Consider the following 26,617-nt stretch of genomic DNA (forward strand, 5'->3'; position numbering starts at 1 on the left):
TAATTCTGAAGGAGGATGCGGGGGCATGTGCTCACTCCTTCAGGCAAAAATCTCATTTTTAATTGATTCCCTTCTGTTACCAGCCCCATGTGTAATAACTGATAAAGGAACTGGACATTCTGGAGCAAGGAAGCAGCATAATGGTTGCACAAGACTCCCATGCCTGAGGTTCTGAAGTCCCAAGTTCAGTCCCCCACATCTCCTTAGGCCAGAGCTGAGCAGGATTCTGTGTGTGTGTGTGTGTGTGTTTCTGTATCTTTCTCATTAAAATAAATAAATAAAACACTGTTTTGTTTTAAAGAAGATGAACCGGTTCTTCTGGTTCTTTCCTTGCAAGCTGTGTGGAACCACCTGCAGAACAGCTCTGCCTTCCTGCCCTGAGCGGCCCCACTCCCTCCCAGAGCCAGTTTCCAAGGCAGAAAAGTGAGAAAGGGGCCAGGTGGTGGCGCACCCGGCGGGCGGATGCAGGTGTCTCTCTGGCCCTCTCTATATCACCCTTCCTCTCTATTTCTAGTTCTGTTATCAAATAAATAAAAAGTTTTAAAAAATTAAATTATAGACCGGCGTAAGGATCCATGTTCGCGCCCCGGGCTCCCCACCTGCAGGGGAGTAGCTTCAAAGGCAGTGAAGCAGGTCTGCAGGTGTCTATCTTTCTCTCCCCCTCTCTGTCTTCCCCTCCTCTCTCCATTTCTCTCTGTCCTATCCGACAACGACTACAACAATAAAACAACAAAGGCAGCAAAAGAGAACAAATAGATAGATAAATATAAAAAATTAAGTTATTAAAATTTTAAGTTATTTTTAAAAAGGAGGGGCGGGCGGTTGCACACCTTGCATATTACTGTGTGTGTATTACCATGTGCAAGGACCTGGGCTCAAACCCCTGCTCTCCACCTGCAGGGGGGAAGCTTGACTAGTGGTAAAGCAGTGCTGCAGGTGTCTCTCTGTCTCTCTGTCTCTCTCTATATATATACATCACCCTTTCTCTTGATTTCTGGTTGTCTCTATCAAATAAAGACAATAAAAAAATTCTTACGTTATAAAAAAGAGAGAGGGGGGCGTGCGGTGGCACACACATTACCACGTGCAAGGACCTGGGTTCAAACCCCTGCTCCCCACCTGCAGGGGGGAAGTTTCACAAGTGGTGAAGCCCGTCTTCAGGTCTCTCTCTCTTCCCCCTTCCCTCTCAATTTCTCTCTGTCCTATCAAATTAAATTATATATATTTCAAAAGGAAGATATGTGAGGAAGGAGCCTACGAGAGGCTGGGGCTCCCCGGGACCGTGCACCCCCGTCACGCCCCCCCCCACCCAAGCCCGGGCCCTGGGAGCAGGAGGAAGCTGCGCGGAGGGCGAGCTCCGAGCAGAAAAGCCGCCCGCCCGCCCCGTCCGGCCGCTGCGCCCGCCCGCCCCGCGCCCGCCGCCCGGTCACGTGACGCGGCCAACATGGCTGACGGGGGAGGTGACTGCCCCGCGGGGCCAGAGTCGGAGCCGGAGCCGGAGCCGGGGTCGGGGTCGGCGCCAGAGCCGGCGGAGGACTTCGAGTTCGTGGACCAGAGCCAGCTGCCCGGCCCGGGCGAGCTCCGAGGCGCGGCGAGGCCCCGAGCGGCGGAGGGGTGGTCGGCGCCCATCCTGACCCTGGCGCGCAGAGCCACCGGCAACCTGTCCGCCAGCTGCGGGAACGCGCTGCGCGCGGCCGCGGGGCTGGGGGGCGCGGACGGCGGCGCGGACGGCGTGGCGCGCGCAGGTAGGCCGGCCCGGCGGGCGGACAGACAGACAGGGCGACAGGTGGCGGCGGGCGGCGGGGCGGCGGGGCGGCGGGGCGGCGGGGCGGCGGGGCGGCGGGGCGGCGGGGCGGCGGGGCGGCGGGGCGGCGGGGCGGCCTCGGCCGGCCTCGGCCGGCCCGGGTGGGGCTCACCTACCGGGCCTGCCCGACGGGAGTTCGGAAGACCGACCGCTTAGCTCGCCTTCTCGCTCCGCTCACCGCCAGGCCGGGTGCGAGTGGGTGCCCTGCCCAGGTGGGGCGACTCCCAGGCCTTCACGACGCACCGCTTCCCCCCGACGGTGTGGAGTTGCAGGAATGCGCTGTGCACACCTAGCGCACTACTTTTTTTTAATTTATTTTTTTCAATTTATTATTGCCTTTATTTACAGGGTAGAGACAGCTAGAAATCGAGAAGGAAGGGAAGAGAGAGAGACACCTGCAGCACTGCTTTACCACTCGCAAAGCTTTACCCCTGCATGTTGGGGACGGGGGCTTGAACCCGGGTCCTTGCACATTGTAACATGTGCGCTCAACCAGGTGCACCACCCCCCGGCCCTGCGCATTAGTTTTCTATGGAGGAGAAAGTGTTTCAAGGAATCCAGCAACTAGCTCTACTCTCAAAATGATGCAAATGTCAGAAAGACCGCCCAGCTCCCACCTGCAGGTGTCACAGCACACCCCAGCCCCGCAGGGTCAGCGCACCGCGGTGGGTGTCAGGAGGTGTTAGTTCCATGCCACCTAGACCCTTGGCTCGCAGTGTGGTGTAGACAGCTCACAATATTTCCCAGTCTGTAAAATAGAAAGAGGTTTTGGAATTTTTTTTTGTTTGTTTTTAATTCATTCAGTGAGACTTTTTCAAGTCCTTGTCATCCCTTGTCATGTATTAGTAGGATAGTTTCAGCACATCAGTAAGAAAGGAAACAAGACCAGAGAGCTCATCTGAGAAGGTGCCCGCTTTGCCATATGCCAGCAGTTCAGGTTCCAGGCCTGCGGCCCCAGCCTACTGAGGAATTTCAGTGCTGTGGTGTCTTTTTCTTCTCTGTCTTCTATATGAAAAAGTCTGCCTAGAAGTGGTGAAGCCCTACTAACTAGTAAGAAAAAGAAAAAGGAAGGAAGGAAGGAAGGGGAAAAGGGGGACCCGATGGTGTCGCACCTGGTTAAGCCCACTGAGCAACTCTGCTCCACCACCACCACCACCCCCAGGGGAAAAACTTGCAAGTGGTGAAGCAGTGCTACAGGTATCTTTCTTCCTTTCTCTCCCCCTTCCCTCTGAATTACTGGCTGTCTCTGTCCAATAATTAAATAAAGTTAATTTAAAAAAAGTAAATAAAAGAAAAAAAACTTTTAGGATCTGTCCACAGAAATAAGCAACACAATGAAATGAACTCAGAGCTTAAAAGAGAACTTTATGTAAAAGTTTATTCAGAGTTAAACTAAGGACCTCCAACACTTGAGGGACAGTCAACAGATTTCTCTGAGTGACCTACCTTCACAGGGTGGGTCTCAGTTCAGATAAATTGCTCTCCAGAAAAGACATTATCTAGACTATTTCTACTGTTTTCAGGTAACTGAAAATGGTTATCTTCTTTGTTTATTTTTTGTTTGTTTTTAATTTAGATTATAGAGACACACACACACACACACAGAGAACCAGAACATCACTCTGGCACATGTGATGCCAGGGATCTCATGCCTGCTGGTCTGGTGCTTTATCCTTTGTACCACCTTCCAGACTATAAAAGGTTAGTATCTAACATTCTTAGTTAATCATAAAAGAAAAGCACCAGAGGCCAGGTAGTGGTGCACCTGGTTGACAGGTTACAGTGTGCAAGGACCTGGGTTCAAGCCCCCATCCCTACCTGAAGGGGGACACCTTATTGAGTGGTGAAGCAGGGCTGCAGGTGTCTCATTGTCTCTCTCTCTCTCTATCACCCCCTTCCCTCTCAATTTCTGGCTGTCTCTATCCAATAAATAAATAAATTTTTTTTTTTAAAAAGTGACAGAAAAAGAAAAGCACCATTCATTACTTTACATTAGTCTTACCTAATCAGTTTTACCAGAACTATGTTCAGGCTGTTATCTCAGGCTTCCTCCAAGTTGGACTGGACTTGAGCCTTCCTGTCATTTTCATCACGGGCCTCTTCACAGCAAACAGAGCCACTGTCTGGCTGACTTCAGCCTCCAGGGCTGCCCTATGGGGGTGAAGGACACATTTCCAGAAGAACAAAGTTTAGAATTTTATTTTATTTTTCCCCAGAGCACTGACTCAGCTCTCTGGCTTATAGTGGTATGGAGGATTAAACCTGGGACTTTTGGAGCCTCTGGCATGAGAGTCTTTTTGCATAATCATTATGCTATCTATCCTCCAAAATGTAGAATTTCTTTTGCTGCCTTTTTTTTTCCTGCCTTTCATTTATTATTTATATTTTGCCCACAGATATTAAGAGTGTTGCATTAAAAGCCCTGTTAAGACAGATATTGAGGGCTATACTAACCAGCATGATAGCCACCACCTTTGTGTGACTTTTTTTCACTGTCTCAACCAACTTTTTTTTTTTTAATTTCTTTATTGGGGAATTAATGTTTTACATTCAACAGTAAATACAATAGTTTGTACATGCATAACATTTCCCAGTTTTCCATATAACAATACAAATCCCACTAGGTCCTCTGTTTTGTGTGACTATTTTAAAGATTTATCTATTATTGGGAGTCGGGCTGTAGCGCAGCGGGTTAAGCGCAGGTGGCGCAAAGCACAAGGACCGGCATAAGGATCCCGGTTCGAACCCCAGCTCCCCACCTGCAGGGGAGTCGCTTCACAGGCGGTGAAGCAGGTCTGCAGGTGTCTATCTTTCTCTCCCCCTCTCTGTCTTCCCCTCCTCTCTCCATTTCTCTCTGTCCTATCCAACAATGACAACAACACTAATAACTACAACAATAAAACAACAAGGGCAACAAAAAGGAATAAATAAACTAAATAAATATTTAAAAAATAAAAAAATAAAAAAAAAAAAGATTTATCTATTATTAAAGAGACAGAGACAATCAGAGCATCACACATGGCATATGTGATGCTAGGGATTGAAGTTGAGACTTCATGCTTCCAAGCTCAGTGCCTACCCACTATACCATCTCCTAGTCCTCAGAATTTTTTTAATATGGTTCCCAAAAATGAACTCAGGGCCTCGAGCTAGTTCATGGCACAAGGTAAACAAATCAATATAAGTTGACCACTGGTAAGATATGTCCCAGTGCCTAGAACTGTTAGTAGCACAGGAAAAAAAATAAGTTTTTAAAAAAAAAAAATATATATATATATATACAGCACTGTTCCACAACTTGTGAAGCTTCCCCCTGCAGGTGGGGACCAGGGACATGAACCTTGGTCCTCCTGCATATGACATGTGTGCTCTACCAGATGTACCACCCCCGGCACCCTACATGCACACACAAAATTTATGTGTAATATGAATATTATACAAATACTTATTCCGGGAGTCAGGTGGTAACGCAGTAGATTAAGCGCACGTGGCACAAAGCACAAGGACTGGCATAAGGATCCCTGTTTGAGCCCCCGGCTCCCCACATGCAGGGAGTTGGTTAGGAGTTGCTTCACAAGCGGTAAAGCAGGTCTGCAGGTGTCTATCTTTCTTTCCCTGTCTCTCTGTCTTCCCTTCCTCTTTCCATTTCTCTCTGTCCTATCCAATAACAACGATATAAATAAAACAATAATAATAACTACAATAAAACAAGGGCACCAAAAGGGAATAATGTTTTTTTTTTAATTTTTTTCCCTTTTGTTGCCCTTGTTTTTTTGTTGTTGTTGTTGTTATAGTTATTATTGTTTTTTTTTTTATTTAAGAAAGGATTAATTAACAAAACCATAGGGTAGGAGGGGTACAACTCCACACAATTCCCACCGCCCAATCTCCATATCCCACCCCCTCCCCCAATAGCTTTCCCATTCTCTATCCCTCTGGGAGCATGGACCCAGGGTCATTGAGGGTTGCAGAAGGTAGAAGGTCTGGCTTCTGTAATTGCTTCCTCGCTGAACATGGGCGTTGACTGGTCGGTCCATACTCCCAGTCTGCCTCTCTCTTTCCCTAGTAGGATGAGTCTCTGGGGAAGCTGAGCTCCAGGACACATTGGTGGTGTCTTCAATCCAGGGAAGTCTGGCCGGCATCCTGATGATACCTGGAACCTGGTGACTGAAAAGAGAGTTAACATACAAAGCCAAACAAATTGTTGAGCAATCATGGACCCAAAGCTTGGAAAAGTGGAGAGGAAGTATTAGGGAGGTACTCACTGCAAACTCTAGTATACTTCTGCTTTCTTACTTTGGTGCCATACTCCAAACTCAGTCAATTTCTGCTTTGCGTTTCTACTTCTTTTTTTTTTTTTTTACATGCATAACATTCCCCAGATTCCCATTTAGCAATAAAACCCCCACTATTTCATTCATCATTTTTCATGGACCTGTATTCTCCCCACCCACCCACCCCAGAGTCTTTTACTTTGGTGTAATACTCCAATTCCATTTCAGGTTCGACTTGTGTTTTCTTTTCTAATCTTGTTTTTCAACTTCGGCCTGAGAGTGAGATCATCCCATATTCATCCTTCTGTTTCTGACTTATTTCACTCAACATGATTTTTTCAAGGTCCATCCAAGATCGGCTGAAAACGGTGAAGTCACCATTTTTTACAGCTGAGTAGTATTCCATTGTGTATATATACCACAACTTGCTCTGAATGACTCTGAAAATGTCCAATAGTTCTAGGTTATCTATCTCTTCATTTAGCTCCCTTATGTCTTTACTGATTTTCTTCCTGGATGATCTGTCGAGATAGTGGGGTGTTGAAGTCCCCTACTATGATTGTGTTACTGTTAATATATTGCTGTAGCTCTTTCAGTAGAAGTTTGATGTATTTAGATGGCTTCTCATTGGGTGCATAGATATTAATAATTGTTAAGTCCTCTTGATTGACTGATCCTCTGAGCATTTAGTAGTGTCCATTCCTATCTTTTTTAATCTTATGTATTTTAAAGTCTATCATGTCAGATATGAGAATAGCTGTTCCTGCCCTTTTTTGTGGGCCATTGGCTTGAATGATAGTTTTCCATCCTTTCACTTTAAGTCTGTGTTTGTCTTGTTGCGTTAGGTGAGTTTCCTGTAGACAACATATTGTTGGGTTGTGTTTTCTGATCCATCTTCCTACTCTGTGTCTTTTAATAGGTGAATTCAGGCCATTCACATTTATTGATATCAAAGATTGAAGATATTTTAACGCCATTCTTGTAGAGTTTTAGAGTGTTTTGATATATGTTCTATTTGTGGTGGTCTGGTTGTTTATAGGAAACCTTTCAGAACTTCTTTCAAGGCAGGCTTGGTGATGGTTGCTTCCTTCAACTGTTGCTTGTCTGAGAAGGTTTTGATGCTTCCATCTAGTCTGAATGACAGTCTAGCAGGATATAGTATTCTTGGCTGAAAGCCTTTCTCATTGAGCACTCGATAGATATCTTGCCATTCTCTTCTGGCCTGTAGTGTTTGTATGGAGAAGTCTGCTGCTAATCTTATGGGTTTTCCTCTGTAGGTGACTCTTTGTTTTTCTCTTGCAGCCTTGAGGATCCTTTCTTTATCCTTATTCCTTTCCAATCTAAGTATGACATGTCTTGGTGTCTTTAGGTCTGGGTTAATTCTGTTTGGGACCCTCTGGGCTTCTTGAATCTTTATGTCTTTGGTGTTGTCTAGACTAGAGAAATTTTCAGCTATTATGGCCTGGAGAACGCTTTCTTCCTCCCCTTCTCTTTCTTCCTCTGGTAAGCCAATAATGCGTATATTGTTTCTTTTGAAGTCATCCCATAGGACTCTGTTGTTGTTTTCAGCATCTCTTAATCTCTTTTTGAGATCTCTTACTTCTTCTTTAGTTGTCTCTAATTCATCCTCAATCTTGCTAATTCTGTCTTCAGCCTCATTGATTCTGTTCTCTCTGCCCTCTACTGCTTTCTGGAGTTCATCTATTTTGTTGCCCTGCTCTGATACTGTTTTAGCTTGTTCAGCTAGTTGCCTTCTTAGCTCAGCAATTTCAGCTTTCAGCTCTCTAATAACCATGAGATAATTAGAATTTTCTTCCATATTCTCATTTGTTGTTCCTGCAGTTCTGATTACAATTTTTTCAAATTCTTTACTCACTCCTGTTATTATTTCCTTAGCTAATGTTTGGATGTTGAACTCGTTGTTTTGTGCTTTGCCCTCTGGAGGACTTTTAGCTGGACTCTTGTCCTGGTTCGAGTCTCCATTATTTTTTCTTGTTGTTTTAACCATTTTATATAAGTTAAGAGGTTTTTCAATCCCTGAGTTGGAGTTCAGTGGTGTAAAAGCCTTTTTTTTTTTCCCTGTAGGCTATGGTAGCCTGAGGGCTTTTAAACTATCAATAGGCTTCTTGACTTAATCAATGACTCCTGACCAAGAGATAAAGCAGGGTGTGGCAGAGATAATCCATTGGTTATGCAAAGAGACTTTCACAGCCCTTCAGCTATGCCACCGAGGTATAGGTCTTCTCCTAAGTTTCCCGGTTAGATCTCTGTGCCCTGGTGTCCCTCCCTGTTGCTGCTCCAGATTCTGAGGGTAGTAGCAATGGAGACTCAGAGTTGTACTTGGTGAGTCTCTGGGGAGTCCTTTCCTCCCTTCAGCTGTCCCCTTGTTGGTGGAGCAGACTGGAGGTGGTGTCTCCACTGACAAACTGTCGAACTGTTAGCAGTCACTTAATCTCTCCTTAGGCCCCTATCTCCTCTCTGTCACCAGCCACGCGTGTTTGTACTCACGGGTGATTTACTGGGTTTCTGTGGTCATTCTAGTCCTGTCTTGTTTCGGTCCGGGTGGTCTCCTTTGGTATTCCTAGTTGATCCCAATGTTTTTTTTTTAAAAAATAATTCTTCCATATGTAGTACTGTTATAAATTACAGCGTTTATATTGTGCCAGCTCCCACAGAGTCAGTGGTGAGATATGCGTGTTCCTGGGAATGGAATGTGCTAGACATAGTGTCCATCACACAGGTACTCAATGAAGAAGACTTTCTTTCCGCCTGAAGCTCTCTGAATGTAAACAGGAGACCCTCTGGCAAACATCCCATCACTCAGTGTCATCTCATTATAAAGTCAATGAGAAAAAAGCCATCACACCCACATGATTTGATGTGAGGAAAGACCTGCTTTCCACTTGAAGTCAGAGCCTATGAGCCCGTGTGTAACGTTAAGGGAGGACTCTTTGTTTGCTCCCAGGGAGGGGATGTTACAGTGACCTCCTCGGTTCTCTTTCACAGCTAACTGAACCCCCCTGCACAGGTGGTGTAGCTCCTTCCAAAATACAGCACAGTAACTTCTCATTTCCCCTACTGCACAGTTCCAGTCAGATGACACTGAGCTATTGGGAGATTGAGATGACCCATGCAAATTAATAAGGCAATGCAGGATGATACTCTTCTACAAAGATCTTTCAAGGCACCAAAGAGCTACTCAAAACTAAAACTCAATTTTATAAGGACTCTAGTCATGTCTCTATAATCCAGAACCCAATAACAACAAAAAGAGTTCATGGATTCTACCCTGTCTTATAGCAGAGGTCATAAATTGGCAGCTCTTTGAACTATTTGTGGATGGGATTACCTTTTTTAGTTTTTTTTTTAATATTTATTTTCCCTTTTGTTGCCCTTGTTTTTTTTTTTTATTATTGTTGTAGTTATTGTTGTCATCGTTGTTAGATAGGACAGAGAAATGAAGAGAGGAGGGGAAGACAGAGAGGGGGAGAGAAAAACACCTGTAAACCTGCTTCACTGCCTGTTAAGCAACTCCCCTGTAGGTGGGGAGCCGGGGGCTTGAACCCAGTTCCTTACTCTGGTCCTTGAGCTTTGTGCCACGTGGGCTTAACCCGCTGTGTTACCGCCCAACTCCCTTTTTTTTTTCTTCCTTTCTTCTATCCCACACAGTATCGAAGCTTTTTATTTATTTATTTTTTTTTTATTTAAGAAAGGATAAATTAACAAAACCATAGGGTAGGAGAGGTACAACTCCACACAATTCCCACCACCCAATATCCATATCCCATCCCCTCCCCTGATAGCTTTCCCATTCTATATCCCTCTGGGAGCATGGACCCAGGGTCGTTGTAGGTTGGAAGCTTTTTTATTTTTTAAAATTTATTTATTCCCTTTTGTTGCCCTTGTTGTTTTATTGTTGTAGTTGTTGATGATGTCGTCGTTGTCGTTGGTTAGGACAGAGAGAAATGGAGAGAGGAGGGGAAGACAGAGAGGGGGAGAGAAAGACAGACACCTGCAGGCCTGCTTCACTGCTTGTGAAGTGACTCCCCTGCAGGTGGAGAGCCGGGGGCTTGAACCAGGATCCTTGCACGGGTCCTTGTGCTTTGCTCCACCTTCGCTTAACCGGCTGCGCTACCGCCCAACCCCTGGAAGCTTTTTTATAGTCTGGCAAAATAGCTCACCACTACCCTAGCTCAAATATGGGCTTTTAAAAACAAAATTTGGGGCAAGACAACTCGCTTGGATAATGCACTTGCTTTGTCATGGGCACAACCCAGGTTCAGGCATGACACCCACCTTTACTGAGAGAAGCTTTGCTGCTATGATGTCTTTTTCTGACCTCTCTCTCTCTTTTTAAATATTTATTTTACTGATTACATAAGAGAGTTTCACATGAGACAGAAAGAAGATAAAGAAGCCAGAGCACATTTCTGTACATGTGGTTCTGGAAAATGAATCGGAAAGCCCAACACCCTACCAGTAGAGCCATCTCTCCAGTCACAAAGACATTAACATTTTTCTTTATGCCTTTTTTTTGTTGTTTTTATTTTGGTTTTTTTTTTTTTATGCCTTTTATTTTGTACCATCATATATATATATATTCTTCTTTTTTCTTTGACCGGAGCGCTGCTCAGCTCTGGTTTATGATGGTATTGGAGATTGAACCTGGGAGCTTTGGTACCTCTGGCATGAAAGCCTGTTGTACAAATCGCTGTGCTCTCCCAAGCCCCTCTATCTGACGGGGAGGGGGGCATCAATAGGCAGGTAATTGAAGAAATACTGGGAGAGTGAAGATGAAGGCTGCTTAGGCGGTCATAAAGAGATGACTTGACAGAACCGTGCCCGCAGCCCATGCAACTGGCAAATGCTGAGGCCGGCGCTGCTGCCTGCAGGACCCGGGGCTGGGGCTCTCCGCTCAGCCTCTGGGTGGGTTTCCCAGCACTTTCGAGAAATTTCTACTTAATTTCTAGAATGACCGCTTGCTGGCCTTGAGGGGGTCGTTTGGTAAGCACTTAACATGGATATTTAATGTGCACTACAAGCCCTTCCCTTTTTAATCCTTAAGGTGACAAGAGTAAGAGTTGGAATGTCAGTGCAGCCGAGCTCATTTGATTCTGTCAGTTTTACTTGTATTTAAAAAAATAACTCAAACCCGTGATCGTACGCTGATGGGGGGACAACGAGAATTTGCGTCTGGATTTGAAGGGGGCGGCAAGTACATCCCGGATCCCCGAACCCCCAACCCTAACCCGCCCGCTGGGGCCAGCCTCTTAAAGGAGCATAGAACCCAAAATGGCGCTTGCCTGTTTCGTGGGCGTGGCCTCATAGTGATTCGTCCAATGGTATTGCTGCGGGCGGGACATAGTTCCCGCACGTCCTCAAGTGAGGGCAGGGCTTCCTGGAGTTTACGCTTTCCCATTGGTGAAAAAGTACAACACCGTGTATTGAAGAACCAATCGCGAGAAGCTTTAGATAGCCGTCGCCCTGGCAACGCGCGGAGGCGACTGGGAGGGCCCGGTGGAGTGTGACCCGTGGCAGCGGCTTCCCGGGTGCCAATCTGACCTCCAGGGTTTCGGGACGGCAGGACTGTGAACCCCACCTGTCAGCCCGCCGGGACATCGGTGCTCTGAGCAGACCACCCGGCCGTCTGTCTCTCCCCACCCCCCCGACGGCGCTCAGTGCGCTGACGGAGCTGCCCCTGCTTGTGCCCCGACAGCCTCCAGGTGCCAGATGATGGAGGAGCGCGCCAACCTGATGCACATGATGAAGCTCAGCATCAAGGTCCTGCTCCAGTCTGCCCTGAGCCTGGGCCGCAGCCTGGATGCCGACCATGCCCCCTTGCAGCAGTTTTTTGTAGTCATGGAGCACTGCCTCAAACACGGGTTGAAAGGTGAGCTTGAGGGGGCGCGGGGGTGGGGGGGTTGCGTACAGACTCGGGCTTCTTGCTGGGGGTCTGACTGTCGTTGACCGACGTCTGTCCGGGCGCTGGGAGGCCGCGGACAGTGTGGAGCAGCGTTCCCGCTGGGAACGCCAGGCAAGAGACAAGTGTTACCCTAATGTCCTCCTAACCACTTTTGGGTTGAGATTTCATTGATTCCTGTTGATCTAGAAAATTTTCACTTTGACACAGAATCAGCACTGAAAAGTCCTATAAAAAATACTTTTCATCCTAGTGCGAAGGCTTAAAGAAACAAACATCTCAGTTGCACTGCACAGGTGACTGGCTAATGATTACCTTGGACAACACACGAATAGAGGAGGACACAGGAATGCAGAAACGTGTAATTATTATGCAAGTGCTACAAATTCAAGCGAGCAAAGTAGGGTAAATAATAGAGTAGGCTGGACGAGAGCTCAGTGGTAAAGCAGAGAGTGTGCCAGAGGCCCCAGGCTGATTGCTGGTGCCAGAGGTGAGTGGTCTTGGGCCTCTCTTCTCTCACTCACAATAAATAACTAATTAGAAAATATATTTTCAAAGTAAAATAATTAAATCTGTTGAAAAGGAGTTATTTATTAATGAGGGAGAGAGACCCTGAGAATCATTCTGGTATATGTACCCCCCCCCCCAAGGATCAAACTCAGGACCTCATGCTTAGAAGTCCAGCATTCCACCTGCTGCACCACCGCCTGTGCCACAGAAATAAATACATAAATCCCTGACAACAACAACAAATTAAGACTAGTTCTATTAGAGTTGAAGATATAGCTTTTCCACTAGAGTTAATGAGAAAGATCTTTCTCATTGGAAAGAGGCAGCCTTACAGAAATTTGGGGCAAGGGCATTGCTGGGGGGAAAAAAGTGTGGTCAGGAGGTGGTACAGTGGGTAAAGCATTGTACCCTCACGCATGAGGTCCCAAGTTCAATCCCTGGCAGCATATGTACCAGAGTAATGTCTGGTTCTTTCTTTTTTCCTACCTTACTCACTAATAAATAAAATATTTTATTTTATTATTATTATTTTGTGTGTTTTTTTCCTTTTGTTGCCTTTGTTGTTTTATTATTGTAGTTATTACTGTTGTTGTTATTGATGTCATCCTTGTTGGATAGGACAGAGAGAAATGGAGAGAAGAGGGAAAGACAGAGGGGGAGAGAAAGATAGACACCTGCAGACCCGCTTCACCGCTTGTGAAGCGACCCCCGCTGCAGGTGAGGAGCCGGGGGCTTGAGCTGGGATCCTTATACCAGACCTTGCGCTTCATACCATGTGCGCTTTACCTACTGTGCTACTGCCCGGCCCCCTGTTTTGTATTTTTTACCAGAGTACTGTTCAGCTCTGGTTTATGGTGGTACAGAGGACTGAGTTTGAAACTGTGGAGCCTCAGTCATGAGAATCTCTTTGCATAGCCATTATGCTATCTACCCCTGTCCTAAACAAAATCTTTAAAAAAAAAAAAAAGTTTAAAGATCCTGAGTGGGATGGTCCAGGAGGTGGCACAGTAGATAAAGCATTGGATTCTCAACCATGAGGTCCTGAGTTCAGTCCCCGGCTACATGTACCAGAGTGATGTCTGGTTCCTTCTCTCCTATCTTTCTCATGAATAAATAAATAAATTCTTTTTTTAAAAAAGACCCTGAGTGGGACCCACTTTGGTTTGAGAAAGATATCAGGTAACCCATGAAAGCATCCTGAGGAAAGCGGGAGGGGTTGGATTTTATTCTAAGTATATTTGAAGTAGTTTATACAAGAGGAGAAGAAGGAAGGGGGACACAACAGGCAACCGAAGTGGCAAGGTGAATAGGGCGCTAGACATGGAAGCATGACGTTCCGAGTTTGATCCCTGGCATCCCATATACCAGAATGATGCTTTGGTGTTCTTTCTCTCTCTCTCTCAACAAATAAATACAGTATGGGGGGGGGGGGGCAGAGGGGTGCACCTGGTTAAGCATGCATAATACGAAAAGCAGGGGTCCCAATTCGAGCCCCCAGCTCTCCACCTGCAGGGAGGTTGCCTCACAAGTAGTGAAGCAGGGCTGTAGGCGTCTCTCCCTCTCTCTCCACCTCCTCTCTCAATTTCTCTCTGTCTTACCCAATAAAAAGAAAAAAATGGGTGGTCCAGGAGGTGGCGCAGTGAATAAAACATTGGACTCTAAAGTATGAGGTCCTGAGTTCAATCCATGGCAGCACATGTACCAGAGTGATGTAATAATCTTTAAAAAAAAAAAGGGGGGTGGGGGAGTCGGGCGGTAGCGCAGCAGGTTAAGTGCAGGTGGCACAAAGCGTAAGGACTGGCAAGGATCCCGGTTCGAGCCCCCGGCTCCCCACCTGCAGGAGTCGCTTCACAGGTGGTGAAGCAGGTCTGCAGGTGTCTATCTTTCTCTCCCCCTCTCTTTCTTCCCCGCTTCTCTCCATTTTTCTCTGTCCTATCCAACAACAATAACATCAATAATAACTACAACAATAAAACAAGGGTAACAAAAGGGAATAAGTAGATAAATATAAAAGAAAAAATAATGGCCACCAGGAGCAGTGGATTTGTAATGCCAGCACCAAGCCCCAGCAGTAACCCTGGGGGGAAGGACGTGCTGGGGAGACAGCATCATGGTTCTGCAAGACTTTCGAACCAGGACAAGAGTCCAGCTAAAAGTCCTCCAGAGGGTGAAGCACAAAACAACGAGTTCAACATCCAAACATTAGCTAAGGAAATAATAACAGGAGTGAGTAAAGAATCTGAAAAAATTGTAATCAAAAATGCAGGAACAACAAATGAGAATATGGAAGAAAATTCTAATTATCTCATGGTTAAAAAAAAATCGCCGAGCTAAGAAGGCAACTAGCTGAACAAGGTAAAACAGTATCAGAGCAGGGGCAACAAAATAGATGAACTCCAGAAAGCAGTAGAGGGCAGAGAGAATAGAATCAATGAGGCTGAAGACAGAATTAGCAAGATTGAGGATGAATTAGAGACAACTAAAAAAGAAGTAAGAGATCTCAAAAAGAGATTAAGAGATGCTGAAAACAACAACAGAGTCCTATGGGATGACTTCAAAAGAAACAATATACGCATTATTGGCTTACCAGAGAAAGAAAGAGAAGGGGAGGAAGAAAGCGTTCTCCAGGCCATAATAGCTGAAAATTTCTCTAGTCTAGACAACACCAAAGACATAAAGATTGAAGAAGCCCAGAGGGTCCCAAACAGAATTAACCCAGACCTAAAGACACCAAGACATGTCATACTTAGATTGGAAAGGAATAAGGATAAAGAAAGGATCCTCAAGGCTGCAAGAGAAAAACAAAGAGTCACCTACAGAGGAAAACCCATAAGATTAGCAGCAGACTTCTCCATACAAACACTACAGGCCAGAAGAGAATGGCAAGATATCTATCGAGTGCTCAATGAGAAAGGCTTTCAGCCAAGAAAACTATATCCTGCTAGACTGTCATTCAGACTAGATGGAAGCATCAAAACCTTCTCAGACAAGCAACAGTTGAAGGAAGCAACCATCACCAAGCCTGGCCTGAAAGAAGTTCTGAAAGGTCTCCTATAAACAACCAGACCACCACAAATAGGACATATATCAAAACACTCTAAAACTCTACAAGAATGGCGTTAAAATATCTTCAATCTTTGATATCAATAAATGTGAATGGCCTGAATTCACCTATTAAAAGACACAGAGTAGGAAGATGGATCAGAAAACACAACCCAACAATATGTTGTCTACAGGAAACTCACCTAACGCAACAAGACAAACACAGACTTAAAGTGAAAGGATGGAAAACTATCATTCAAGCCAATGGCCCACAAAAAAGGGCAGGAACAGCTATTCTCATATCTGACATGATAGACTTTAAAATACATAAGATTAAAAAAGATTTAAAAAGATAGGAATGGACACTACTTAATGCTCAGAGGATCAGTCAATCAAGAGGACTTAACAATTATTAATATCTATGCACCCAATGAGAAGCCATCTAAATACATCAAACTTCTACTGAAAGAGCTACAGCAATATATTAACAGTAACACAATCATAGTAGGGGACTTCAACACCCCACTATCTCAACTTGACAGATCATCCATGAAGAAAATCAGTAAAGACATAAGGGAGCTAAATGAAGAGATAGATAAACTAGAACTATTGGACATTTTCAGAGTCATTCATCCCAAGAAACTGGAATACACATTTTACTCAAATCCACATGGATCATTCTCAAGGATAGACCATATGTTAGGCCACAAAGACAGCATCAGCCTATTCAAGAGCACTGAAATCATCCCAAGCATCTTCTCAGACCACATTGGAATTAAACTAACACTTAACAATCAACAAAAGATTAGTAACAGTGCCAAAATGTGGAAGCTCAACAGTACACTTCTTAACAACTTCTGGGTCAAAGAGGAAATCAAGGAAGAAATCAAAATGTTTCGAGACTTCAATGAAAATGAAGACACAAGCTATCAAAATATTTGGGACACAGCTAAAGCAGTCCTAAGAGGGAAGTTCATAGCTATACAAGCACACATTAGGAAACAAGAAAAGGCACAAATAAACAGCCTGATTGCACATCTTAAAGACCTAGAAGAAGAACAACAAAGGAATCCTAAAGCAACCAGAAGGACAGAAATTACTAAAGTTAGGGCAGAAATAAATAACATTGAGAATAGGAAAACCATACAAAAGATCAATGAAAGTAAATGTTGGTTCTTCAAAAGAGTAAACAAAATCGACAAACCTTTAGCCAGACTCACAAAACAAAAAAGGGAGAAGACCCAAATAAATCGGATAGTAAATGAAAGAGGAGAAATCACAACAGACACTGCAGAAATTCAACATATCATGCAAGGCTTCTATGAACAACTATATGCCACCAAGCTAGAGAACCTGGAAGAAATGAATGATTTCCTAGATACCTACCAACTTCCAAAACTAAGTAAAGAGGAAGTGGATAACATGAACAGGCCCATCACAGCTAATGAAATTGAAACAGTTATCAAAAATCTTCCCAAAAATAAAAGTCCTGGACCAGATGGTTTTACAAATGAATTCTACAAAACTTTCAAAGAAGAACTAATACCTCTACTTTTAAAAGTCTTCCAGAAGATTGAAGACACTGGAATACTCCCTGCCAGCTTCTATGAAGCCAACATCACCCTGATACCAAAAGCAGAAAGGGACACAACCAAAAAAGAAAACTACAGACCAATATCTCTGATGAACATAGATGCAAAAATATTGAACAAAATTCTAGCCAACCGGATACAGCAGTATATCAAAAAACTTGTTCATCATGACCAAGTGGGGTTTATCCCAGGCATGCAAGGTTGGTTTAATATACGTAAATCAATCAATGTGATCCACCACATCAACAAAAGCAAGACCAAAAACCACATGGTCATATCAATAGATGCAGAGAAAGCCTTTGACAAAATACAACACCCCTTTATGATCAAAACACTACAAAAAATAGGAATAGGTGGAAAATTCCTGAAGATAGTGGAGTCTATATATAGCAAACCTACAGCCAACATCATACTCAATGGTGAAAAACTGGAAGCATTTCCCCTCAGATCAGGTACTAGACAGGGCTGCCCACTATCACCATTACTATTCAACATAGTGTTGGAAGTTCTTGCCATAGCAATCAGGCAGGAGCAAGGAATTAAAGGCATACAGATTGGAAGAGAAGAAGTCAAACTCTCCTTATTTGCAGATGACATGATAGTATACATGGAAAAACCTAAGGAATCCAGCAAGAAGCTTTTGGAAATCATCAGGCAATACAGTAATGTGTCAGGCTATAAAATTAACATTCAAAAGTCAGTGGCATTCCTCTATGCAAACACTAAGAAGAAATTGAAATCCAGAAATCAGTTCCTTTTTCTATAGCAACAAAAACAATAAAATATCTAGGAGTAAACCTAACCAAAGAAGTGAAAGACTTGTATACTGAAAATTATGAGTCACTACTCAAAGAAATTGAAAAAGACACAAAGAAGTGGAAAGATATTCCATGTTCATGGGTTGGAAGAATTAACATCATCAAAATGAATATATTACCCAGAGCCATCTACAAATTTAATGCTATCCCCATCAAGATCCCAAGCACATTTTTTAGGAGAATAGAAAAAATGCTACAAATGTTTATCTGGAACCAGAAAAGACCTAGAATTCCCAAAACAATCTTGAGAAAAAAGAACAGAACCGGAGGCATCACACTCCCAGATCTCAAACTGTATTATAGGGCCATTGTCATCAAAACTGCTTGGTACTGGAACATGAACAGACACACTGACCAGTGGAATAGAATTGAGAGCCCAGAAATGAGGCCCCACACGTATGGACATCTAATCTTTGACAAAGGGGCCCAGACTATTATATGGGGGAAGCAGAGTCTCTTCAACAAATGGTGTTGGAAACAATGGGTTGAAACATGCAGAAGAATGAAACTGAATCACTGTATTTCACCAAATACAAAAGTAAATTCCAAGTGGATCAAGGACTTGGATGTTAGACCAGAAACTATCAGATACTTAGAGGAAAATATTGGAAGAACTTTTTTCCGCATAAATTTTAAAGACATTTTCAATGAAACGAATCCAATTACAAGGAAGACTAAGGCAAGTATAAACCTATGGGACTACATCAAATTAAAAAGCTTCTTCACAGCAAAAGAAACCACTACCCAAACCAAGAAACCCCTCACAGAATGGGAGAAGATCTTTACATGCCATACATCAGATAAGAGTTTAATAACCAACATATATAAAGAGCTTGCCAGACTCAACAAGAAGACAACAAATAACCCCATCCAAAAATGGGGGGAGGACTTGGACAGAATATTCACCACAGAAGAGATCCAAAAGGCCGAGAAACACATGAAAAAATGCTCCAAGTCTCTGATTGTCAGAGAAATGCAAATCAAGACAACAATGAGATATCACTTCACTCCTGTGAGAATGTCACACATCAGAAAAGGTAACAGCAGCAAATGCTGGAGAGGATGTGGGGTCAAAGGAACCCTCCTGCACTGCTGGTGGGAATGTCAATTGGTCCAACCTCTGTGGAGAACAGTCTGGAGAACTCTCAGAAGGCTAGAAATGGACCTACCCTATGACCCTGCAATTCCCCTCCTGGGGATATATCCTAAGGAACCCAACACATCCATCCAAAAAGATCTGTGTACACATATGTTCTTGGCAGCACAATTTGTAATAGCCAAAACCTGGAAGCAACCCAGGTGTCCAACAACAGATGAGTGGCTGAGCAAGTTGTGGTATATATACACAATGGAATACTACTCAGCTGTAAAAAATGGTGACTTCACCGTTTTCAGCCCATCTTGGATGGACCTTGAAAAAATCATGTTGAGTGAAATAAGTCAGAAACAGGATGAATATGGGATGATCTCACTCTCAGGCCGAAGTTGAAAAACAAGATTAGAAAAGAAAACACAAGTCGAACCTGAAATGGAATTGGAGTATTACACCAAAGTAAAAGACTCTGGGGTGGGTGGGTGGTGGGGAGAATACAGGTCCATGAAAAATGATGAATGAAATAGTGGGGGTTGTATTGTTAAATGGGAATCCGGGGAATGTTATACATGTAAAAAAAAAAAGAAAAAAGAAGTAGAAACGCAAAGCAGAAATTGACTGAGTTTGGAGTATGGCACCAAAGTAAGAAAGCAGAAGTACACTAGAGTTTGCAGTGAGTATCCCCCTAATACTTCCTCTCCACTTTTCCAAGCTTTGGGTCCATGATTGCTCAACAATTTGTTTGGCTTTGTATGTTAACTCTCTTTTCAGTCACCAGGTTCCAGGTGTCATCAGGATGCCGGCCAGACTTCCCTGGATTGAAGACCCCACCAATATGTCCTGGAGCTCAGCTTCCCCAGAGACTCATCCTACTAGGGAAAGAGAGAGGCAGACTGGGAGTATGGACCGACCAGTCAACGCCCATGTTCAGCGGGGAAGCAATTACAGAAGCCAGACCTTCTACCTTCTGCAACCCACAATGACCCTGGGTCCATGCTCCCAGAGGGATAGAGAATGGGAAAGCTATCGGGGGAGGGGGTGGGATATGGAGATTGGGCGGTGGGAATTGTGTGGAGTTGTACCCCTCCTACCCTATGGTTTTGTTAATTAATCCTTTCTTAAATAAAAAAAAAATTAAATAAATAAATAAAACAAAATAAAGGGAAAAACGGGACCTGACTTACAGATTTAAAAGACCTTCTAGGGTTGGGGAGATACATAATAGTGATTATGCAGAAGATTTTTCACACCTGAGGCTCCACAGTCCCAGGTTCTATCTCTGGCTCCACCATAAGCCAGAGCTTGAGCAGTGCTTTGGTTAAAATAAAAACAAAAATGAAAAACTTTCCTACCCTGTGGAGAACAGAATGTAAAGGTGGGGAAGTGGCAACTTTTAGGGATCCAGTAGGAGGCATCGCAGCTTTAGATGAGAGACGGTGGTGATGGTATGAAACCAACCCTGACTGGGCCTCAGGCAGGTGGGACTTCCCAGGTGATCACTCCTCTGAGCCATGTGTTTTACTTCATGGTCAGCAAGTACTCAGAGAAATAGTAGGTTGGGTGTATCAGAGAAACCGTGTCACCAGAGGAAGGACTAGTGCATCTCTCTCCTGTCCCTCCCAGTCCCCAAGGCTGCATCAGAAGGATTCAAAGGCCCATTTAGTTTTGGTGGAAAAGACTCTGATCCCAAAGAAATTCTGCAGCCTTTTCATTCAAATAGCCCTTTTGTTTTTTTCCTTTCAGTTAAGAAGAGTTTTATTGGCCAAAATAAGTCCTTCTTCGGTCCCTTGGAGCTGGTGGAGAAACTTTGTCCAGAAGCCACAGATATCGCCACCAGCGTCAGGAATCTGCCAGAACTAAAGTGAGTGGGAAATAGTAAACAGGGGTTGGATATTTTAAATGGATTCCTCAGGGAGAATGAATGAATTTTTTCTTTTACTTATTTATTTTCCCTTTTGTTGCCCTTTTTTTTTTATTGTTGTTGTAGTTGTTGTTATTGATGTTGTCATTGTTAGATAGGACAGAGAAATGGAGAGAGGAGGGGAAGACAGAGGGAGGAGAAAGACAGACACCTGCAGACTAAGCGACGCCTCTGCAGGTTGGGAGCCGAGGACTCAAACTGGGATCCTTATGCCAGTCCTTAACCCACTGCGCTACCGCCCGACTCCCTGAATGAATTCTTTAACTCTCCTGGGGTGGCCACCACACTGGATCCGTGGTGGTGATGTGATGAGACTTAGAGACTTAATCAAGATGTAAAGCTTACTTCTAAAAGTCACAGTGTAGGGAGTCGGGTGGTAGCACAGCGGGTTAAGCACACGTGGCACAAAGCACAAGGACCAGTGTAAGGATCCCGGTTCGAACCCCCAGCTCCCCACCTGCAGGGGAGTCGCGTCACAGGTGGTGAAGCAGGTCTGCAGGTGTCTGTCTTTCTCTCCCCCTCTCTGTCTTCCCCTCCTCTCTTCATTTCTCTGTCCTATCCAACAATGATATCAATAACAACAACAGTAATAACTACAACAATAAAACAACCAGGGCAACAAAAGGGAATAAATAAATAAATATTTTTTTTAAAAATTCACAGTGTTATAAAACCCACAGTGAGTCAATGGAATTTTAATTCAAAGATGGAAATACAATAAATTTTTTCCCTGATATTAACTCATTTCCTAGTTCCTGGCTGGAAAAAAAAAAGAAGCACGTTCTACTGCAGATAAATCATAGTATGAACCACACTCTTCTTGGACTTAACTCCAGCTCCTCTGCTCTTTTCTCCAGGGGATCTTGGGCAAGCCTTGCCCTTCTAGAAGGAGCCTGTTTCCTTTTCTTGTCTTTAATTATAATAACTGCAGTTTCCATTGCTGTATGTGGTCTAGGAGTACAAGCCAGGAGATATTACTGCACATCTGGAGCCACTGCTTCAGGTACTAGGAAATATTCTGAGTAGAACAATTCTCTTTACTAATAAAACCCAAATTGCTGGGAGTTGGGCAGTAGTGCAGCAGGTTAAGCACACATGGTGCAAAGCACAAGGACTGAAGTAAGGATTCCGGTTAGAGCCCCCAACTCCCCACCTGCAGGGGAGTTGCTTCACAGGCGCTGAAGCAGGTCTGCAGGTGTCTATCTTTCTCTCCCCCTCTGTCTTCCCCTCCTCTTTCCATTTCTCTCTGTCCTATCCAACAACTATGACATCAATAACAACTACAACAATAAAAAATAAAAACAAAGGCAACAAAAGGGAATAAATAAATATTTTAAAAAATAAATAAATAAAAGAGGCTGGGGAGGTAGTGCACCAGACTTTTATATCTGAGGTCCCAGAATTCCCTGCTTCAATTCCTGGCCATAAGCCAGAGCTGAGTAGTGCTCTGGCCTTTTTCTCTCTTATTAAAATAAAATAAGTAAATCTTTTTAAAAAAAAAAAAAAATTGTCAGGAGCCAGGCAGTGGTGCACCTGGATAAGCGCTGACATTACAGTGCACAAGGACCCAGGTTCAAGTCCCTGGTCCCTACCTACAGAGGCAAAGTTTCACAAGTGGTGAAGTAGTACTACGGGTGTCTCTCTGTCTTTTTCCCTCTCTTATCTCCCCTCCCCTCTCAACTTCTCTCTGTCTCCAATAATAAATTTTAAAAAACATTTAAAAATAAATAAATTAAGTCTACAGAAAACTAGAGTCCTGCAGGCTCAAAGCCCAAGTAAGGCTCTAGCAGTAAATGTCTATGTATAATGTATGCATTTCTTTTGATAATATAAAAGGGGCCCTTGAGTGTGGTCCGGGAGGTGGCGCAGTGACAAGGCTTTGGACTCTCAAGCATGAGGTCTCAAGTTTGATCCCCGGCAGCACATGTGCCAGAGTGCTGTCTGGTTCTTTCTCTCTCCTCCTGTATTTCTCATAAATAAACAACAACAAAAAAATCTTTTAAAAAAAAAGGGGGGGTCCTTGATATAGCCCAGGAGGTGACACAGACACAGCAAGTAGAGTGACAGACCTGCAAGCATGAGGTCTAGGATTTAATTCCTCTCACTGAATGTGCCAAGTAATTCTCTGGTTCTCTCTTGGTTGACAGATAAATATTTAGAAGGGGCCCTCGAGACCACTGGGCCATGGGGAAGGCCCCAGCAGAGTCTCCCCCAAGGACCTAGACTTTCCAGCCTCTGCACCCCACCCCCCCTCCTAAGATGCCTGTTCTACTTTGAGAAATTAGCAAAATCCTCACTCCACCCTTTACCATGGAGCCTGCCATGTGCCAGGCAGTGTGCTCAGGACACTCGGCTACCTACTTAACCCTCCATGGCAAGCCTGGAGAAAAGCTGTTGGTCTCCCCCTGCCAGTGCAGATAGAAGCTCAGAAAGCTTACATAGCCTACCCACAGTCCCTCAGGAGAGGACACTGGACTCTGACTCTGTGACTTTGAACTCCCACACAACCCCACTGTGGTATGGGCGCCTGCAGCCTCCTCCAGACAGAACAGAGCCCTCTGTCCTGCCCTGGCTCAGGGCAGGTGGCATCCTAGTGACTTCTTAGGAGCCTCCACATCGCCTTCCTTATTTCTTTTTCTCTGTATTTATTTATTTATTTATTTATTTATTTATTGCCTCCAGGGATATCACTGGTGCTCAGTGCCAACATTATGAATCCACTGCTTCTGGAGGCTATTTTTTCCCTTTTTTTATTTTTTTTTTTATTATCTTTATTTTATTTGATAGAAACAGCCAGAAATCAAGAGGGAAAGGGATGATAGGGAGAGAGATAGAGAGATACCTGCAACACTGCTTCACCACTTGCAAAGCTTTCCCCCTGCAGGTGGGGGCCAGGGGCTCAAACCCAGGTCCTCATGCACTATAACGTGTGCGCTCAACCAGGTGCACCACCACCCAGCTTCCTTTTTTTTTTTTTAAATAGGATAGGACAGAGAGAAATTCAGAGAAGGGGAAGATAAAGAGGGAGAGAGAGACAACAAGGGCAACAAAAGGGAAAAAATAGCCTTCAGGAGCAGTGAATTCATAGTTCAGGTACTGAGCCCCAGCGATAACCCTGGAGGCAAAAAAAAAAAGGAAAAAAAAAAAAGGTAAGAGAAAGATACCTGTAGACCTACTTCACTGCTTGTGAAGCGATTCCCCCCTTCGGGAGCCCTGGGATCCTGGCACGGGTCCTTGCGCTTTGTACTATGTGCACTTAACCCGGTGTGCAACCACCTGGCCCCATTGTATTTATTTGGAAGAGAAGCAGAGAACCAGAGAGGATCACATATGTGATGCTTGGGACCAGACTCGGAGCCTCATACTCTTAGGTCCAGTGCTCTAGCCACTGCTCCACCTCCCGGACCATGAATATCTCCTTTGTCTAACAGAAGCAAATATATATATATTACAGGGGCTGGGTGGTGACATATCTGATTGAGCACACATGCAACAACTCACAAAGATTCAGGTTCAAGTCCTTAGTCCCCATCTACAGGTGTCTCTATCTTCTCCCCTCTCAATGTCTCTCTATTCTTAATCAGATTAAAATATACATATATATATATATATGTATATATATATATATATATATATATATATATATATATATATATATATAAATATATCGGAATGACCTGTCAACCCAAAATGTGTTCATTAACTTCATGTAATAGCTTACCACTGAGGTACCTCTTTACATAAAGAATATCAAATTCATATATTGACACTTAGAGCCATACAAGACTTCTCTCCCTCCCTCCGTCCCCCTCTCCCCCTTTTTTTCTTCCTCTCCTCCCTCTTCTCATTGTTTGAAATTTTCTCAATTTAGAAATTAAAAAATCAGAGAGCTGGGCGGTAGCGCAGTGGGTTAAGCTCACATGGTACAAAATGCCAGGACAGGCAAAAGGATCCCAGTTCGAGGCCCCGTCTCCCCACCTACAGCGGGGGTCGCTTCACAGGCAGTGAAGCAAGTCTACAGGTGTCTATCTTTCTCTCCCCTTATCTGTCTTCCCCTCCTCTCTCCATTTCTCTGTCCTATCTAACAATGATGACATCAGTAACAACAATAATGACTACAACAACGAAAAGGGCAACAAGAGGGAAAATAAATAAATATTTTTAAAAAATTTAAAAAGAAATGGAAAAATCTCAGAAGAAAACAAATGAATAAAACATACAGCTGTTGTTTTTTTTTTTTTAACACCCAAATCTGTCAAATCCTCACATGTTCACCAACCCCCAGGATGAAACAGTCTTCTGAAAAGGTGTTCAGCCACCAACAGTGATACTCTTAATAGGGATGTGGATGAATTTCACAAAAGAAAAATGAATTTTGTTATAGCAAGTCCTATAGCTGTTGCCATGGCAATCTCCTGCAGTTCTTTTCAACTAATTTGAGTGCATCTTTTAACCAGCTGAATCAAGTCCTGCAGGAACTGGCGAGATTGGCTCTAAGGACTGTATTACCTTCCTGCCAGCCCCTGGGAAGCCAGAGTCTGTCTATCTGATATATATATTTCTGTCATGTATATATTCCTATTAATTTTTAATTTAAGAATAAAAAGCAAGCCAAAAAACACCCTCTTCATTTGTATCAAATTAAAAAAAAAAAAAGCTTACAATTATTATCTAAGTTAGTACCCTTCCAGATCTTTCGAATGCATGGCCAAACTCTTCTGCTCCCCCTCCCACCATGGCCTCATATCTTCATATTTCACTCCTGGTGGAGAACACTTTGGGACTATCTGCTCAAATGACCCTCTGCCATTTGGCAGAAATTCCTCTGAATTCCTCTGAAATTCCTCTTCTAACCATTGTACCTTGCAAATGTGACAGCAGGAAAATGGTGAATATACAGTTGTCTACTGCAACATTATTTCTTTTTTTTTATTTTTTTAATATTTATTCCCTTTTGTTGTCCTTGTTTTTTCATTTATTTTATTTATTCCCTTTCGTTGCCCTTGTTGTTTTATTGTTGTAGTTATTGTTGTTGTTATTGATCTTGTTGTCGTTGTTGGATAAGACAGAGAGAAATGGAGAGAGGAAGGGAAGACAGAGAGAGGAAGAGAAAGACAGATACCTGCAGACCTGCTTCACCGCCTGTGAAGTGACTCCCCTGCAGGTGGGGAGCCGAGGGCTCAAACCAGGATTCTCACACCAGTCCTTGCGCTTTGCACCATGTGCACTTAACCCGCCGCCCTACTGCCCGACTCCCATTTCTTATCTTTTCTTTTTTTTTCCCCCAGAGCACTATTCAGCTGTGACTTACAGTGGTGCAGGGGAGTGAACCTAAGACTTTGGAGCCTCAGGCAGGACAGTCTTTTTGTATAACCCTACCCGGCATCTTTATGCCTCGTAGCTAAAGACTTGAGGCAGGCTAGCTTTAAAATTGGCCAAGTAAGTGATGGTGTGGCCCAGTTGTGAGGCAGGCTAACGCTGTGACACTGGGTAAGAGGCTTCGTGTATGTGGAAAGACTTTCAAGATGGCAGATGCTCAGATAAGCAGCAGAACAACATGTAGAGCACATTGACTTTTTTTAATGCAGGAGAGAGGAAAATAAGAATGTACATTTGTGGGAGTCGGGCTGTAGCGCAGCAGGT

At 43.9% G+C, this 26,617-nt stretch overlaps 1 protein-coding gene across 2 annotated transcripts in view; it reads left to right on the top strand.

Annotated features, from left to right (window-relative positions):
• Nucleotides 1-1,423: 1,423 nt before the first annotated feature.
• The window catches only part of RUFY1 (RUN and FYVE domain containing 1), a 57,724-nt gene continuing 32,530 nt past the window's right edge, over nt 1,424-26,617 (top strand). The window contains exons 1-4 of one of the 2 annotated variants that reach the window (XM_060197315.1): nt 1,609-1,745; nt 3,381-3,505; nt 11,795-11,968; nt 20,797-20,914. In XM_060197315.1, coding sequence (XP_060053298.1) covers nt 3,439-3,505; nt 11,795-11,968; nt 20,797-20,914 — 359 coding nt within the window. In that variant the 5' untranslated portion in view covers nt 1,609-1,745; nt 3,381-3,438. Of the gene's footprint in view, nt 1,746-3,380; nt 3,506-11,794; nt 11,969-20,796; nt 20,915-26,617 lie in introns of both variants that reach the window. The other variant, XM_060197314.1, reaches the window with a different exon arrangement.

Source organism: Erinaceus europaeus, chromosome 9, assembly GCF_950295315.1.
Source record: "Erinaceus europaeus chromosome 9, mEriEur2.1, whole genome shotgun sequence".
Taxonomy (NCBI): Eukaryota; Metazoa; Chordata; class Mammalia; order Eulipotyphla; family Erinaceidae; genus Erinaceus; species Erinaceus europaeus.